This window comes from Rhinatrema bivittatum, chromosome 7 (genome assembly GCF_901001135.1).
Source record: "Rhinatrema bivittatum chromosome 7, aRhiBiv1.1, whole genome shotgun sequence".
NCBI lineage: Eukaryota > Metazoa > Chordata > Amphibia > Gymnophiona > Rhinatrematidae > Rhinatrema > Rhinatrema bivittatum.
The window spans coordinates 132,013,681-132,027,394 of record NC_042621.1 but is presented as its reverse complement, the minus strand read 5'-3'; the positions used below and the strand labels follow the sequence as shown (position 1 = coordinate 132,027,394).

Here is a 13,714-nt window from a genome sequence, read left to right as displayed (position 1 = left end):
GAGGTGGAATATTTTTGTGTGTTGTGTTAATTATGGGGGGTACTTGAGTTGTCTTCTGATTGTACTACTGGAAACATATGATTGTTTATTTATTTATTTTATTTAGACATTTTATATACCCACGTTGATGGTTTGTATTTTGTTTATCCTGGTAATAAATATTAAATTACACACACACAAAAAAGAAAAAGAACATAAGACTTGCCATACTGGTTCAAACCAAAAGGTCCATCAAGCCCAGTATCTTATTTCTAACAGTGGCTGATCCAGGTCACGAGGACCCTGCAGGATCCCAGGGGTAGATAAATTCCAAGCTGCTTATCCCAGAGATAAGCAGTGGGTTTCTGCATCTCCATCTTAATTATAGTTTATGGATTTTTCCTCCAGGAATTTGTCCAAATTTTTTTTTTAACACAGCTACACTAATAGGGGCAGATTTTAAAAGCCCTACGCACGTAAATCCAGCAGGAGGTTATGTGTGCTGAGCCTATTTTGCATAGGCCCGGCGATGCGCGCAAGCCCCGGGACGCGCGTATGTCCCGGGGCTTGAAAAAAGGGGCGGGGTGTGGGCGGTCTGGGGCGTGGCCAGAGGCCTTCGTAGGGCCGCTAGGCTGGGGGATTGCGCGCTGGCACTTGGCCAGCGCGCGCAACCTACGCCTGCCCAGAGGCAGGCGCAACTTGTAAAACAAAGGAGGGGGGGTTTAGGTAGTGCTGGGGGGGCGGGTTAGGTAGGGGAAGGGAGGGGAAGGTGGGGGGGGGGGGGGGTGGAAGGAAAGTTCCCTCCGAGGCCGCTCCGATTTCGGAGTGGGGCGGAAGGAAAGTTCCCTCCGAGGCCGCTCCGATTTTGGAGCAGGGCAGAATGGGGAAAGCCATTAGTGCTCCCCTAGGGCTTGGCGCGCGCAAGGTGCACTAGTGTGCACCCTCTTGCGTGCGCTGATCCCGGATTTTATAACATGCATGCGGCTGCGTGTGCATGTTATAAAATCGGGCGTACATTTGTGCGTGCCGGGTTGTACGCACAAATGTACACCCGCACATACCTCTTAAAATCCGGCCCATAGCTTTCACCACATCCGCTGGTAATGAATTCCAGAGCTTAATTATGTATTGAGTAAAGAAATATTTTCTTTTATTAGTTTTAAATGTATAGCTTATTAACTTCATTGTGTGTCCCCTGGTCTTTGTACTCTTTGAATGGGCAAACAACCGATTAACGTTTACTCGTTCCACTCCACTTATTATTTTATAGATCTCTATCATATCTTCCTTTAGCCATCTCTCTTCTCCATGCTGAAGAGACCTAACCTCTTTAGTCTTTCCTCATAGAGGAATTATTCCATCGCCTTTATCATTTTGGTTGCCTTTCTCTGTACCTTTTTTAATTCTGCTATATCTTTTTTGAGATGTGGTGACCAGAACTGCACTCAATACTCAAGATGAGGTCGCACCATGGGGTGATACGGAGGCATTATGATATTCTTTGATTTATTCTCTATTCCTTTACTAATAATCCCTAGCATTCTACGATAAACCTGCCATACTACTAGGAGACTTCAATATTCACGTAGATTCCATACCCCTTTCACCATCATGTGAAACATTCCTTGCCGCCCTACAGGACCTAGGCTTCATCCAAATCATATCCACCCCCACTCATAAAGCAGGGCACATCCTAGACCTCATTTTCATCAACTCTTGCATCCACACACCATCTCCCGCCTCCTGCACCCCTGTCCCTTGGTCTGACCACTCACTTATTGAGACTCACCTTACCATAAGCGCCACCACCACTTGTAATCCTCCCCAAAACAACTCCTTCTCCTTCCGTAAACCCTGTTCGTCCGAAGAAATTATCACCGCACTCTCTGAATCCCTAAGCAAATTAGACTGCTCCTCACCCGAAGGTGCACTCAGCTCCTGGGATAACCTCACCCTCAACATAGCCAACAACTTATGCCCTCTCATCACCCGCAAGCAACACACTACACTCCTACACAACAAACCATGGTACACCACAGAACTGTACCATATGAAAAACAACCTTAGACTTAAAGAGAGAGCCTGGCGTAAAGACCCAACCCAACAACACTCCACCGCCTACAAATCATTCTTACACACATACCGCCTTGCCATTCAAAAAAACCAAACGTGACTACTACGCTGCCAAAATACATCAATATATTTATAACCCCAAAGCCCTCTTCTCATATGTCACCGCCCTCACCAAAGCCCCCGCCCCTCTCATCGCCGATGAAGAAGCCAGCACAAAATGTGAAGAACTCACTCAACTCTTCCATAACAAAATAACAAACATACTCCTCAGGTTTTCTCCCTTTCCCACAACCACTCCCATGCCCAGCAACCACCACACCTCCCCCAACAACTCACTCCACACCATCGACCTCACCTCCTCCAAGGAAATTGAGTCCATTCTCAAAAAAATCAAGCCCGCATCCCACCCATCCGATACCATCTCCACCAAAACCCTCCTATCCATCCCCAACATCATTGCCAAACCCCTAGCAGACATCATTAACAGCTCCCTATCCACTGGCTCAGTTCCTAATTCCCTAAAACACGCAGTCGTCAAACCCCTGATCAAAAAACCATCTCTTGACCCTAAAGACCTGGCCAACTACTGTCCCATCTCAAATCTTCCCCTCATCGCCAAAATCATGGAAAAGGTGGTGAACACCCAGCTTATGGACTATCTTGAAGACAACAACATTCTTCACTCCTCACAATTTGGCTTCCTTAAGAACCTGAGCACAGAAACCCTTCTACTATCCCTCACCGATGCCTTCCTCACTGGCCTTGATCATGGTCATAGCTTTCTCACTGCCTTCCTTGACATCTCTGCAGCCTTTGATACGATTAGCCACAACTTCCTCATTTTCCGCCTGGCTGACATCGGTATCTCTGGCATAGACCTACTCTGGTTCAAATCCTACCTGGCTAACAGACATTTCTCTGTTAAACTTGGCAACTCAGAATCCACACACTTCGCCTTCACCCAAGGAGTGCCCCAAAGCTCCTCCCTATCATCCACCCTTTTCAATATCTACCTCCTGCCCCTCTGCCATCATCTATCTGACCTTGGCCTCAATTTCTACATCTATGCAGATGATGTACAAATCATCATCCCTATCCATGAATCATTATCTACAACACTAATTTGTTGGGAGAAATGCCTTGTACCCATAAACTCACTACTCACCTCCCTATAACTTGCCCTCAATTCCTCAAAAACTGAGCTTCTCCTCATCCACAACCACCAAACTCTTAAGCTCTCTCCTCTCAACGACCCTACAGCCACCTCCCTCACTTCACAGCCTCCTGTTCGAAACCTTGGTGTTCTAATTGATCCACATCTAAACCTAAAAAAACACATTAACTCCATCCTAAAAGAAGGCTTTTACAAGCTCAATGTTATAAAAAAGCTCAGGTCACTCCTCCACACACACGATCTCAGAACCATCATCCAAACCACCCTATCATCCAAGCTGGATTACTGCAATTCCTTGTACCTTGGCCTTCCCTACTCCACCATCAAACCTCTCCAAATACCACAGAATGCCACTGCAAGGATAATCAAGAACGCACGCAAATCAGACCACATAACCCCCATCCTCAAAGACCTACACTGGCTCCCCATCCCATCACGCATCCTATTCAAAACTCTCACTATCATACACAAATCCATGCACATAAATAATTCCTCTTGGCTCAGCGAACCGCTCCGATCCACACAATCCACCTGCCCCACTACAGCAGATCTCAAAGGCACCCTACAAGTCTCACCCCTCAAGAAGGCCCGTCTCACAGCAACAAGGGACTGTGCTCTCTCAATCGCTGGCCCAACTCACTGGAATGCCCTACCCACAAACCTCCGCCTGGAGACTTGCCATACTAAATTCAGGAAAATGCTAAAGACTTGGCTCTTCCACCAGGCATTTCCAGACTAACTCCACGTACCTCTCTGACCCGCTTCTCCTGCTTCTCTGTTATCTTTGACTCGCTCCAAGTAATTTGCATCATGTAAATATGTTACCTCTCGAGTTATTGTTACTTCTCTAGTTCAATTTTCAGGCTCCCCCTAGAGCCTCCTGCCCTCGAGTTTCTACTGTTGTCCCTCTCCCACCCCTGTTCATTGTATTTTCCACCTACTGTTGAGATATAAACCAATATGATGTGCATTCTAATGTTGGTATAGAAAAGCTGTTAAATAAATAAATATTTGCTTTCTTGGCTGCTGCTGCACACTGAGCAAAAGATTTTAAACATATTATCAATGATGACACCTAAATCCTTTTCCTGACCTTGCATTGTGTAGCTATAATTTGGGTTACTCTTCCCCAAGTGCATCACTTTGCACTTTTCCATATTAAATTTCATTTGCCATTCGCACGCTCAGTCTCCCAATTTTTCAAGGTCCTCTTGTGATTTGACAACTTGGATTAATTTTGTGTCATCGGCAAATTTGATCACTCACTTATTATTCCAATTTCCAGGATGTTTATAAATATATTAAAAAGCAGTGGTCCCAGAACTGATCCTTGGGGCACTCCACTATTCACCTTATCAGTTGGGAAAATTTACCATTTAGCCCTACTCTCTGTTTTCTATCTTTTAACCAGTTGGCAATCCACAATAGGACACTGCTTCCTATCTCATGATTTTTTAATTTCCTAAGAAGTTTCTCATGATGGACTTTGTCAAATGCTTTCTGGAAATCCAGATACTCTATATCAACTGGATCACCTTTATCCACATGTTTATTTATGCTCTCAAAAAATGTAGCAGATTGGTGACGCAAAATTTCCCTTAGCTAATCAATGTTGCTTTGTCCCATTAAAGTATGCCTGTCTCTGTGTTCAGCAATTTTGTTCTTTATGATAGTTTCTACCATTTTGCCTGGCACAGACATCAGATTCACTGGTCGGTAGTTTGCTGCATCACCCCTTGATCCCTTTTTAAAAATTGGAAGATCTTAACTCACTTTCTCCTTCCCCAGTGACAAAAGATCTTACCTCACTACTTCCTTCCTCATAACTGAGAATCTTACTTCATTATCTTCTCCCTCAATGGTAGTACAGGTTACCTTGCTTCATATCTTATTATTTCCTCCACTAGTTTTAAAAGGCTTTATTTTAATTTTCTTTCCCAGTATCAGAAAATCTTTGTTTCACTCTTTCTTTGTTGGGATAATAAATCTTTCCGCATTCCTTCCTTCCCTGTTTGCTAGAAGATGTTTCTGCACTAACTCCTTCCCATGATAAGAAGCATTTCACTAACGTCCTCAGAGGTGGATGATCTTGCAGCACTCTCTCTTTTTCCACAATAATAGATCGCACCACACTATAGCCTATCTTACAGGGTCATTTATTAAATCGCATTATGGCGTTTTTGCACGTGAAAAATGACTTAACACGTGTGAAAAGCACCATAATGCATGGTACGTTGTAAATTTTTAAAAGGGGAGGGATTGGGGGTGGGAATTCTGTAAAAGTGGGCTGGCTTTACACTTTGCAAAGCCATAACGCATGATATCGTACAGTTTTAATGCCGAAAATAACTACATATTTTTCAATTGCATTAAGCAATTACAGATGGTCCCTTACAGATGGTCCAGAACGCAGCAGCAAGGTTACTCACTAACTCAAACAAAAGAGCCCACATCTCACCAATCCTATGCGGCCTCCACTGGCTCCCTATAAAATCCAGGATCACCTTCAAAACATTGACAATGATCCACAAGGACATTTTCGGCACTGCTCACCTCAATTTAAGCTCACAACTTCGCCCACACACATCTCAAAGACCTATCAGATATGCTTACAAAGGAACTCTCTACGCTCCTCCAATTAAAACTGTACTAAGAAAACGAGCTATTTCAATAGCCGGGTCCACTCTCTGGAACTCACTGCCCCCAGAGCTTCGCCAAGAAACATGCCATCAAACCTTTAAGAAACAACTGAAAACTTGGCTCTTCCGACAAGCCTTCCCAGAATCTCAATATCATTCGGACACCGGCCAAAGGACATAACAGTACAATAAGGGACCTACATTCATCCTCTTTCCCCCTATGACCTATTTCCCATTAGAACTCACTGACGCTATATCAAGACAGTACATATGCCTCGAAAGTTACGCTAGCAAATACACTAGATTATGTTATACCCATTTACATTGGTCGCTGTTCCATGTACAAATTTTAATTTATTCTTTACTTAATTTTAATCTCAATTATCTTTAACGAACCTCACGTTTCACCCTATTGTATCCCACTTATTTATCCTCCTCATTTGGTCCTTTTATCCCACTTATTTATCCTCCTCATTTTGGGTCTTTTTTCAACTTTGTTCAGGATTCATCTACCTCTATGCAATACTGTTGTTCTAATGTTCAGACACTTGTTGCATTTCTATACAATACTTTTGTTCTAATGTTTAGACACTTGTTTTATGTAACGCCTTCAACCGCGACTGTTTTGTTATTATGGAAACCGATTTGATTTGATATTTTGTATCGAGAATGTCGGTATAGAAAAATTCCAAATAAATAAATAAATAAAGCTGTGCGATGTCATGCGATATGCCCATAATGCAATTTCCGATTTTTTCACAAATTCCGTTTTGGGCATTTTTAGGCTGGGGAAGGGCCTGAGATGAGGAGGGAGAGAAAGAGAGAGAGAGAGCCTCTGGGGGTGGCACCATAGTAAGCAGCTACTTATGCTACTATAGGAGGCCCATCTAGTAACTTGAGGTGAGGTTTAGGTAGTAGTGTAGGGCTTATGGGCCACTTTTACATGCAGAGTGAGACATATGAGCAGAACAGTGCACTCTTGTGAAGATTTGATATCCTTTGGAGTGAGGAAACTCACACAAAGATGAGATTTGTACAATGTTCTCTCAACCCAGGTAGAGTCCATCAAGCTAGGTTGAGAGAACATTGTACAAATGTCATGGTTGTATGAGTTTCCTCATTCCAGGATATCAAATCTTCACAAGCGTGCACTGTTTTGTTCGTACGTCTCACTCTGCATGTCAAAGTGGCCCCTAACCCCTACACTAATGCCTAAACCTCACCTCAAGTTACTAGGTGGGCCTCCTATAGTAGCATAAATAGCTAACTACTACAAGGACCTTGTAGATAGACTCTCTCTCACTCTTTCTCTCTCTCTCTTCTCCCCCCCAGTGGTGAAATGAGCACTTTGTAGGTAGGGAAATGTAGGTATTACCACAAAAAGTTAACACACTTTGTGGTAATACCTATGTGAAGTGCTAAGATAACGCACATTGTGATAAACACACCTCTTTTCCTATCACATGCAATATTTAGATTTATCACATGATAAATCTAGGCTTTAGTGATCTAAAAAAACTTGCCCCAGGAACAGTTGATCTTATCTCACCCCCAGTGATAAATTTACCTCCCTCTCATCTCCTCTGGTAATTTGAGACCTCTCGCTATTTTCTACCCTAATGATATATTTTAGCTTACTATCCCCTTTCACTCTAGCAGATGGTTTTACCTCACTACCTCCTTCTTTAACTGTGGAAGTCCTTACCTCGCTGTCTCCTTCTACACCGCTGCTGAGACTCAAGGTGCTTCGGGTGCTCGATCGAGTGCTTGTACTGCCTGGATAACAGACCAGAGAACTGAAATGCATGGGAAATATGACATTTTGCAATACAAGTTTCTATTGTATTTCCTTAGCAAAGCTTCAAAGAAAATCCCACTACATAAACATAAAAATCCTTTACAATATCTTTTCTAGAAAGCTGTGCAAGGCAGAAAGGTGGAAGTACAAAGAAGCAATAGCAATTGGAATGACTAGTCACAATGGGGACAATTTTGAAAACTGCTCGCAGGTACTTTTTACCTGTGGGCTTTGCACCAGTTTTCAGTGGGGAAAGTATGAGAACACATTTCCTTTTGAAAAAAATGCCCGGGATGAAACACCCACAAAGGTTTGCACCTTCTCTTTTTGCCAGTACTTTCTTTTCAAAATAACAAGTGCAGATTTAAAAAATGTAATCTACGCACATTATTATTCCATCTTTCCCTACTCCGAATAGGGGAAAAAGTGCATGCATTTTGTCCTCCTCCCTCCCCCTGCACATTTTTAACCAGCTAAGAGCTGGACCATTTTCAAATAAAACAGTTAAGTTTAACTGGATAACTGGCTCTTGAAAATTGCCCCTCAGTGAGGATCATATTCACAGCCACCAGGGTAGGTTAAAAAAAGTGAGGTCCTTCTCGTTCACACTGTCTGAAAATTGCTTTCATCTGGCTGGCTAAAAGTGATTGTGGACTTCCATAGCGTGTGTACTTTCTAGCCAGAGACCAAGAAGACATTCCCAAGTGTGCATTTAGGTGGAGGCGGAAAGAGTATCTGTATCTGATATTTTCAAAAGTACCCATGCTGTTTGACCTTCCTTGGCCACCCGCACAAAACAGCAGGTGAAAAGTATGCACGTGCTTTTAGAGAAACCAGCTTCTCACTGAGAGCTAGCATGAAGCATGCCTGCTAAAAGCATTGGCGGGCTGTACAATTATGTGTTTCTCCTTATGAGGGCAATTTTCAGAAAGACCTAGCTGGGTATGGAAGAGTAACTGGGCTAGGTCAGTGGGCTGTAAATTATCCCCCAGCTGAGCGGTTACATGTAGCCCCCTTGTTTCACTAGGCAGTTCTGTTTTGCCATTGTAAATGTGAACATCTCTAAGGGTGTGGCTGAAGGAAAGAAGTATGAACATACAGTTTTGATTTTCATAATGTATGCATGCAGCGTATGCACCCAATTTTGCATCATCTTTCGAAGTGGTATAAATGTTTGAACTTCGTTTATGGAGCCTCCCAATCATGCATCCCCCCCCAGCCACTGGAGCCCAGATTACATGCCAGTAGCACCTGCCAGAACTGCCTCAGGGCTGCTGAAGAAGAGTTCCCCACCCTGGACCTCAGTGATGTAACCCTGCCTCCCCCAGACCCAACCCTTACCCTTTGTTGATCTGTGCTCAAAGGTCGGCAGCAGGAGGAAGTCTATGTCCCTCCTGCCCCAGATGTGCCAAATTCAAAATGGCGCTGCATAGTCTGATACAATATATACTACACCTCCTCACTGCCATATACAGCTATACCAGCAAAGAGAGAGCACCACTGATCTTGACAACTGTCTGGGACCCTTCTCCAATTTCCAGAGGTTCTCTTATCCTAAGTTACTTCTTTCTTACTCAGATCATTTGTCCTCCAGTTGGACAATGACATCAAGCTTTCCCTCTCGTCTTTATGCCCCATCAATCCTAAGAGTGTGTTTTCTATCCCTCCTATCTGTGGGTTCTTGTAGTCATTTATCTTGCCCCCAGATCACAGAGTCTCTCACTTTAAGGCATTTCCCCTTCTTCTGGTATCTTTTGCAACCATTCTTCTTATGTTCTCCGCTTTCCCCTGTTTCTACTACAGCTGCCACCGATGGACATTACTCCACTGCCAGTGCTTCAAAGGACTCGCTGTAATCCATACGCTCCTCATCCCTGGTATCCCCTGTAGATGAGGCAGAAAGCCTTGTGGACTCGGGATAGGGGGAAGATCCCTTGAAATCAAGCCAACTTTGTGTTGAGCTGAGCAAACTCCAGCCATAGATCAGTGTCACAAGACATTGCCTTTGGCCAGTCCCAAATGCCAGTGGGATCACCCAGAACAACTGCCTGACCAAGCACTTCAGCTTCTTTATTTTCCTATTAATATCTGTTCCTTCACAGACCACAATCCAGAGCAATACCCCTGAGAGACCGGAGTTACGTTAGACATATTAGACACAGGATGGCACAAACTTTATGCAACAACCAAACACTCTGCTATTGTAAACCCCCCCCACCCTTGACTGTATTTACACAGCGAGTTTCTCTTTAAGAAGCCTTGAGAAAGGGTAGGGCATAAAGCATGCTCAGTCGGATGCTGCTGCTTTATAGCAGCCATGCTTATAAATATATTTAGCCAGCAGAAAGGAGGGGGTTTCTCAGTCTGGCATAGACCCCCCCTTCCCCCCCCGCGGAAGAGATAGCAAACCTGTGCTTCCAGCAGGAAAGCTATAGGACAGAGGCCAGTGAAAATCTGAGTGGGTTGTTGGACTCAAGTTGTGGAAACTTTCCTTTCAAGTTAGTGCTAAATAATTTGATTAAGATAATATTATATTTCTACGTAATATGGACCGGATTTTTAAACCTACGCAAGCACAAATGTACGCCCGATTTTATAACTTGCGCCAGGGTTGGCGCACGCAAAGGGGTGCACACTAGTGCACCTTGCACACGCCAAGCCCTAGGGGAGCCCCGATGGCTTTCCCCGTTCCTTCGGCCCCCCCCCACCTTCTCCTCCCTTCTCCTATCTAACCCACCCCCCAGCCCTACCTAAATCCCCACCCCACCTTTATTTTGTAAATTATGCCTGCCTCTGGCAGGTATAAGTTGTGCGCACCAGCCGGCTGCCGGCGCATGATCCCCCAGCACGGCCGCTGTGCCGGAGGCCTCGGTCCCACTCCCGCCCCTGCCCCTTTCACAAAGCCCTGGGACATACGTGCATCCCGGGGCTTTGCGCGCGTCTCTGGGCCTATGCAAAGTAGGCTCGGCACGCGTAACCCTTTTAAAATCCGCCCCTATATGTGTAAGGTAATTCTGATGTGATACTTTGGCAATAGAAGCTGATAGAATGTAAATATTGTCTAAAAGTTTGTAAAGGGATTTTATCAGTCCTGCACAGACCCCTGGCGGAGTCAGCAGATTTGTGCTACCAATAGGATAACTATAGGCCAGTAGAAACCTGAGTGGGTTACAGGATTCAAGTTGAAGAAACTTTCTTTTCAGATGGAATAATCGACTCATAAAAGCTGTAGAGCCAAAACAATACTCCTAAAGAAGATTACTTCAGGACCTGGACTCCTATCAAAGAAGAAAGTTATAAATAACAAAATGCCTGAACTCTTAAGGAAAGGGACTATGCAATTAGGAAATTATTTTTCCTGTTACGAAAGACAATCAGAAAGTTAACTGTAGAAAAGTTATCATTTGCATTATTTTAATGAATGTTTCATTTAATATTATTTTTATGGCTGATGAAGAAATAATAGGGTGGACAGCCAGGAAAGTGTGGAAAAAAATAAGGCACTATCTAGCGAAGCTTGAGGAATGGTCTAAGGTTTGGCGGGTACAATTTAATGCTAAAAAGTGCAGAGTAATGCATTTAGGATGCAAAAACCCAAGGGAAAGGTGCAGTATAGGAGGTGCAATTCTTTTAAGCATAAAGGAAGAGCGAGATCTGGGAATAATTGTATCTGATGATCTTAAGGTGGCCAAAAAGTTGGATAAAGTGAGAGTAAAAGCCAGAAAGATGCTTGGCTGAATAGGGAGAGGAATGGTCAGCAGCTATTATCCCTGTATAAGTCCCTGGTGAGACCTCACTTGGAATACTGTGTACAATTCTGGAGACCGCACCTTCAAAAGGATATACATAGGATGGAGTCTGTCCAGAGGGTGACAACTAAAATGGTCAGTGGTCTTCCTTCTAAAGCATATGGGGATAGATTTCAAGATCTAAACATGTATACCCTAGAGGAAAGGTGAGATAGGGAGATATGATAGAGACATTCAAATATCTCACAGGTAGAGGAGGCATGGGAATGAGGAGTCATAGGATGAGGGTGAAAGGGGGTAGACTCAGGAGTAATCTTAGGAAGTGATTCTTTACAGAGAGGATGGTGGATGCATAGAATAATCTCCCAGTGGTGAAGACAAAAACAGTATTTGAATTCAAGAAAGCATGGGATAAATACAGGGGATCTCTTAGGAAGTAGGAATTATAAAGCTAAATTAATTGAACAGATGGGTAGGCTAGATGGGCATTACAGTCTTTTTCTGCCATCATATTTCTATGATTGTAACTTTCTTTTCCAAGTGCAAGTTACATAAATAAAGTTTTATATCTTTGGTTAAAACAAATAATTCTTTCACCCTGTCTCTGTTTTTTTCCTGCGAAGCTGATAAATGGCCACTAAAGAGAAAATAAAAACAATCAAGACCCTGAATTGAATTCTGAGTACCTGTTACACTATCACTTGTCATGCAGCTAGCCCTAAACAGCAAGTTTTTCAGTTCCTCTATTGAGATATTCCTCACCTAATATGGAACCCAACATTGTGTAATGTTGGGTTCCATATTAAGAATAATCTTAAAATAATAAAATGTGCTGATCACACAGCCGGAGTTCTTTATGCTTATGGTATAGTTGCAGGATCTCTACTTTTTGTGTGAAATTAAGCAATTTAAATATTACCACCCTCGGCCATTCTTCCTGCCATCAAGCCGAACTACCACCCAAGAAAGAGATCTAGGCATCATAGTGGATAACACATTGAAATCGTCGGTTCAGTGTGCTGCGGCAGTCAAAAAAGCAAACATAATGTTGGGAATTATTAGAAAGGGAATGGTGAATAAAACGGAAAATGTCATAATGCCTCTGTATTGCTCCATGGTGAGACCTCACCTTGAATACTGTGTACAATTCTGGTCGCCGCATCTAAAAAAAGATATAATTGCGATGGAGAAGGTACAGAGAAGGGCTACCAAAATGATAAGGGGAATGGAACAGCTCCCCTATGAGGAAAGGCTGAAGAGGTTAGGACTTTTCAGCTTGGTGAAGAGGCGGCTGAGGGGGGATATGATAGAGATGTTTACAATCATGAGAGGTCTAGAACGGGTAGATGTGAATTGGTTATTTAGTCTTTCAGATAATAGAAAGACTAGGAGGCACTCCATGAAGTTAGCATGGGGCACATTTAAAACTAATCAGAGAAAGTTCTTCTTCACTCAACGCACAATTAAACTCTGGAATTTGTTGCCAGAGGACATGGTTAGTTCAGTTAGTATAGCTATGTTTAAAAAAGGATTGGATAAGTTCTTGGAGGAGAAGTCCATCACCTGCTATTAAGTTCACTTAGAGAATAGCCACTGCCATTAGCAATGGTAACATGGAATAGACTTAGTTTTTGGGTACTTGCCAGGTTCTTATGGCCTGGATTGGCCACTGTTGGAAACAGGATGCTGGGCTTGATGGACCCTTGGTCTGATCCAGTATGGCATGTTCTTATATTGCTGAGCAGAACATACAGCCACCAGAAAAATCACTTTCAAGGTAAGATCCTTTAGAGTCGCCCACTTCAAAGGCACAAATGGGGGCGCACACAAAGCTCTCAAGACCACATTAAGGCTCCAGGAAGGAAAAGGATTCTGGACCAAGGGGCGCAAATGCTTTGCTCCCCGAAGAAAACTCACTATGTCCAGATGTGCCACCAAGGCAACTCCCCAAATCTTACCACGAAAACAACCTAAGGCTGCCACCTGAACCCTCATGGAATTAACAGACAATCCTTTAATGAGACCTTCCTGCAAAAAGGCCAACACATCCCCTACTGAGGCCTGGGTAGGCTGCACCCGGTGTCCCAAGCACCAAGACTCAAAAACTCTCCACACCCTGATATAGTGTGGAAGTCTTCCTGGATTGCAAGAGGGTAGCATCTACGCCATCTGAATAAACCTTTATTTTTCAAACATTCCCTCTCAAAAGTCAGGCTGCTAGACAAAAGCGATTTGCCTGATCCAATTACGGGGCCACGAGAATCACTTCGCCGAGATGGATTTCTATGCGATGTAAAACCTT

The 13,714-nt window shown here is 43.5% G+C and overlaps 1 protein-coding gene across 8 annotated transcripts in view; it reads right to left on the bottom strand.

The window, feature by feature from the left end:
- The window catches only part of PIK3AP1 (phosphoinositide-3-kinase adaptor protein 1), a 214,360-nt gene that overhangs the window by 23,778 nt on the left and 176,868 nt on the right, over window positions 1-13,714 (bottom strand). For 6 of the 8 annotated variants that reach the window (XM_029609145.1, XM_029609142.1, XM_029609141.1 and 3 more), the window contains one exon: window positions 7,571-7,641. The exons of 1 other annotated variant lie outside the window; for it this stretch is intronic. In XM_029609145.1, the coding sequence (XP_029465005.1) occupies window positions 7,571-7,641 (71 nt within the window). Of the gene's footprint in view, window positions 1-7,570; window positions 7,662-13,714 lie in introns of all 8 variants that reach the window. One more of the 8 variants, XM_029609146.1, reaches the window with a different exon arrangement.